Here is a 4161-nt window from a genome sequence, read left to right on the forward strand (position 1 = left end):
AAGCCACGTCGGATTCAACCGGATTTAACATGTCAAAATTATATTTGCCTTCCCGAGATATTTATTGACTAGAAAAGCGACCCGGAAGTATAAAGAACAGTGCTGCTACATTAATCAAAGTAAAAGCGTTTGGTTGTTCTAACAGCATGGTGCTTGACGAAAGATATTCCAACTTTATTATGGATGACTTACTTCACGTGCACTTGGTCAACTGCGGATTTAGCTAACGTGCCTAAACCCCCCTTCGTATTCTGTGGTGAAACATTATTGTATGACGGCGATAGGCTAAATTCCTAAGGACAGACCTTGGACCAACCCACTTTCTAACGTTACCACCACTGGTGTTTCGCGACCAAAACATCCATGTTCCACAGGTAATGTTACCACTGCCAGGAAGACTCGTGTCTCCGTCTTCTTAATCCGGACTGCTGTCAAGTTATCCCATGGACGCAATTTATGGTCGTGTCGATGGTAAAGAGGAAGGACCAGGCGCAGCGATGGCAAGCGGGTACTTTCCTTCCCCAGGACAGATGGGACGTGACCCGACTCCGACACTCGAGGTTTCTCGGAGAGCTCCAGGCTTCCAGGCGAGGATGAGGGTTCAATGTGCGGTCGGTGTTGGGCCAAAACGTGGACCTCACGAACCAGTGCAACCAAGTCACCAAACAACTCACGTCGTGCGTGATATTTCTGAGGCAAGTTCTCCTGGCAGCGAATACCACCATAACTTCCCCCCTTTTTTTAAACACAAGAGTTTTTAAATGATGACGTTTAATTTTCACTTAAGAGTTAGTGCATTTTATACATTAAAATGTCAAGTTCCAGTGTGTTAGGAATGCAGTGGAGTACTCTGGCATAGGTAGTCCCTAATTTGTGTGGTCCTGTCAAATTTCTGAAAGCTCATAATTTGACAAATTGTATTCCAGCCCCACTGTTAAGTCTCTTAAACCTTGTACCATTCAGATCCTGCAGGAGCGTGAGAGACTGCGGAAGGCCCGCGGAGTGTACCTGCAGAGGATGCAGTACCTGGCCAAGGAGCAGGAGTACTTCCAGAGAGAGCTCAGTAGGTCTACCTGTGTGTGTGTGTGTGTGTGTGTGTGTGTGTGTGTGTGTGTGTGTGTGTGTGTGTGTGTGTGTGTGTGTGTGTGTGTGTGTGTGTGTGTGTGTGTGTGTGTGTGTGTGTGTGTGTGTGTGTGTGTGTGTGAGTGTACCTGCAGAGGATGCAGTACCTGGCTAAGGAGCAGGAGTACTTCCAGAGAGAACTCAGTAGGTCTCAGTGTGGAGCAGAGGAAGGATCCTTTATTGTGCCATGACGGGAGGATGAACATACTCTATTTGTCTTCTGTTGCCTGCCTCCAGTCTGTCTGTCTGTCTACTGCCTTTCTGTTTGTCTGTCTGTCTCCCTCTGTCTGTTTAGGTGTTTTTCCACCAAAAACAAACCTGGTGTTGAACTGGTGCCGTTCAGAATTCTTTGAACCGTGGTGCTATCTAGTGAACCAGCCCGCATTTACAGTACACCAGTCCTGAACCGAACCAAGGATGCGTCATCAACAATGGGTGGTGCACGCAAAAGCAAAAGTTAATGAGATGCATAAACGGGAAAACGATATGACCAGTTGTCCCATAAAAAGGGCAGAAACTAGCTATTTAAAATGCTAGTCAACGTCAGCAGTGCAATGCTATTTGAATGGTTTTGTTTACTCATAGCAACAGTTGATATGGACGGAAAACTCATGCTTTTAGCCTTCTCCCCTCTGAATTGCGCAATGACACGCCCACTCCAGTTCGCAGGAAAAAACAAGTATTTTTTGGTTCGACTTCCGAACCAAGGTGCCACGTTCCGAACCGGATTTTGTTTGGTGGAAACACGACGAACGGTTCAAATGTTGGTTCGGGAACGGGAACGGAGCCGGTTCTCTGTCGGTGGAAAAAGGCCCTGTGTCTATATCTCCTTCTCCCTCTTTCTCTGTTTATCCGTCTCTGCCTGCGTACCGCCTGTCTGTCTATATGCCTCCCTCTTCCTCTTCCTGCTTATCTCCCTCTGCCTGTCGGTCTCCTTCTGTCTGACTGTCTCCCTCTCTCTCTGACTGTCTCACTCTCTTTCTGACTGTCTCCCTCTCTTTCTGACTGTCTCACTCTCTTTCTGACTGTCTCACTCTCTCTCTCTGACTGTCTCACTCTCTCTCTGACTGTCTCCCTCTCTCTGCCTGTCTCCCTCTCTCTCTGACTGTCTCCCTCTCCCCCCGCCTGTCTCCCTCTCTCTCTGACTGTCTCACTCTCTCTCTGCCTGTCTCCCTCTCTCTCTGACTGTCTCACTCTCTCTCTCTCTGCCTGTCTCTCTGTCTCCTGTAGGCGACCATCATCTCGGCGGCACGTTGGACTCTGACGAGCCCCAGAGGCAGGCGATGACTCTGTTTCTGCAGCACATCAAGACCCACCTCTTGTCCTCACGGAAGGATGACGAGTCCGCCAAGTACCAGCTCCTCCGGCTGCAGCAGCAGGCCCTGCTCCTGGGCCACCCCCCTCCTGAGCACCCCTGGTCCTCAGACACAGACATTCTGTTGCCCGACGGGGCGGCTCAGAGCCAACAGCAGGTGAGCTTCTCATATGGAGCACTCAGGGCCAGATATAAAATAGTACACACACACACACACACTCATGGAGCACTCAGGGCCAGATATAAAATAGTACACACACACACACACACTCACACTCACGAACACACATATGGAGCACTCGGGGCTGGATATAACATAGTACGCACACGCACACGATCTCTCACACACACACACACACACACACACACTCATGGAGCACTCAGGGCCAGATATAAAATAGTACACACACACACACACACACACACACACACTCACACTCACACTCACGAACACACATATGGAGCACTCAGGGCTGGATATAACATAGTACGCACACGCACACGATCTCTCTCTCTCTCACACACACACACACACACACACACACATATACACACACACACACACACTCATATGGAGCACTCAGGGCTGGATATAAAATAGTACACATAGCTCTGTTTCATACATACTCAGTACCTGGATGTAGTAAACAATATTAATTTAGTGTTCTTTGATGTTGTATGTGTTCAGTTTAGGGATGTCGATCGATGACAATTTTAATCAAATTAATTGCATACTCTGTGATTAATTAAACTAAATGAATCGCATATATAATGAAATATTTAAAATATTTCAATTCAAATGAATCATTGAATAATCAGCATTAGTGACATTAACGTTTAAAAACTCTTACTATTTTTCACTGTTAAAATAGTGGTCATAACAATCTATAATATGACCTACTGTAGTATGCTGAGGAAATAAATTCAAAAGTGCTTCGGGAAGAAGTTTCTCTTGACATACACACAATTATGACCTAGGGGACACGGTGAAAATAGATTAACACACCCCTCAATGTCAACACTTTTTCTTTGCATTGATGTGGTACTTTAGAGTTGACTAACTCCTTTGATATGCAAATGTCTTGCTGCAGACAGGACTCATTTTCCAGTGTAATGTTCACTGACTAGAACAGCGCGGGGGTCAAAGGTCATATGGAATTGTTTAATCTGTGTTATTTTTTTTTTATCTGTTTTTTCTTTCTCAAATTAATCTATCGAAATGAGTTATTTTGAGAGTCTAAGTTCGATTATTTATAAAGAACATACTACTTGTGGTTTAAAAAGAAGTCTAAAAAGAAGAAATCTCCAATAATGTTCGAATGACTAAGGATATTTAAGGATGTTTATCCTGCAGAGGAGTTGCTGCTTACATCTCAGCAGCTATAGCTCGCTATAGACCAGTGATTATCTTGGCGTAATGATTTTTAGAGGATGTAAATTAGCGGTGTTTGGATTATGCACCAGACCTCACCTTATCTCAATAATTATCACACCTCTGGGCGCAAGGTTTAATGAAAGTGGAGCACATGCTGAAAAATTCCTCACTTCACACCTCATTTTATTGAGTGTGAGATTAGATTAGATTAGATTAAGCCTTGCGTCACGCTTTGCAGCACCGTGCACTAGAGCATCAAGCTAGACGGGAAACAAGTGACCACTGTGACCTATCGCAAACATCTGTGTAGACTAGAACAGAATGGCTTTCAGCATTAGATAACTGATGC

The 4161-nt window shown here is 45.3% G+C and overlaps 1 protein-coding gene across 1 annotated transcript in view; it reads left to right on the plus strand.

Annotated features, from left to right (window-relative positions):
* Positions 1–4161, plus strand: part of LOC134064367 (uncharacterized) — a 35396-nt gene continuing 31235 nt past the window's right edge. Inside the window, exons 1-3 of the mRNA XM_062520286.1 lie at positions 1–695; positions 964–1063; positions 2353–2594. Of these exons, the coding sequence (XP_062376270.1) occupies positions 444–695; positions 964–1063; positions 2353–2594 (594 nt within the window). The 5' untranslated portion in view covers positions 1–443. The remainder of the gene's footprint in view (positions 696–963; positions 1064–2352; positions 2595–4161) is intronic.

This window comes from Sardina pilchardus, chromosome 18, assembly GCF_963854185.1.
Source record: "Sardina pilchardus chromosome 18, fSarPil1.1, whole genome shotgun sequence".
Taxonomy (NCBI): domain Eukaryota; kingdom Metazoa; phylum Chordata; class Actinopteri; order Clupeiformes; family Clupeidae; genus Sardina; species Sardina pilchardus.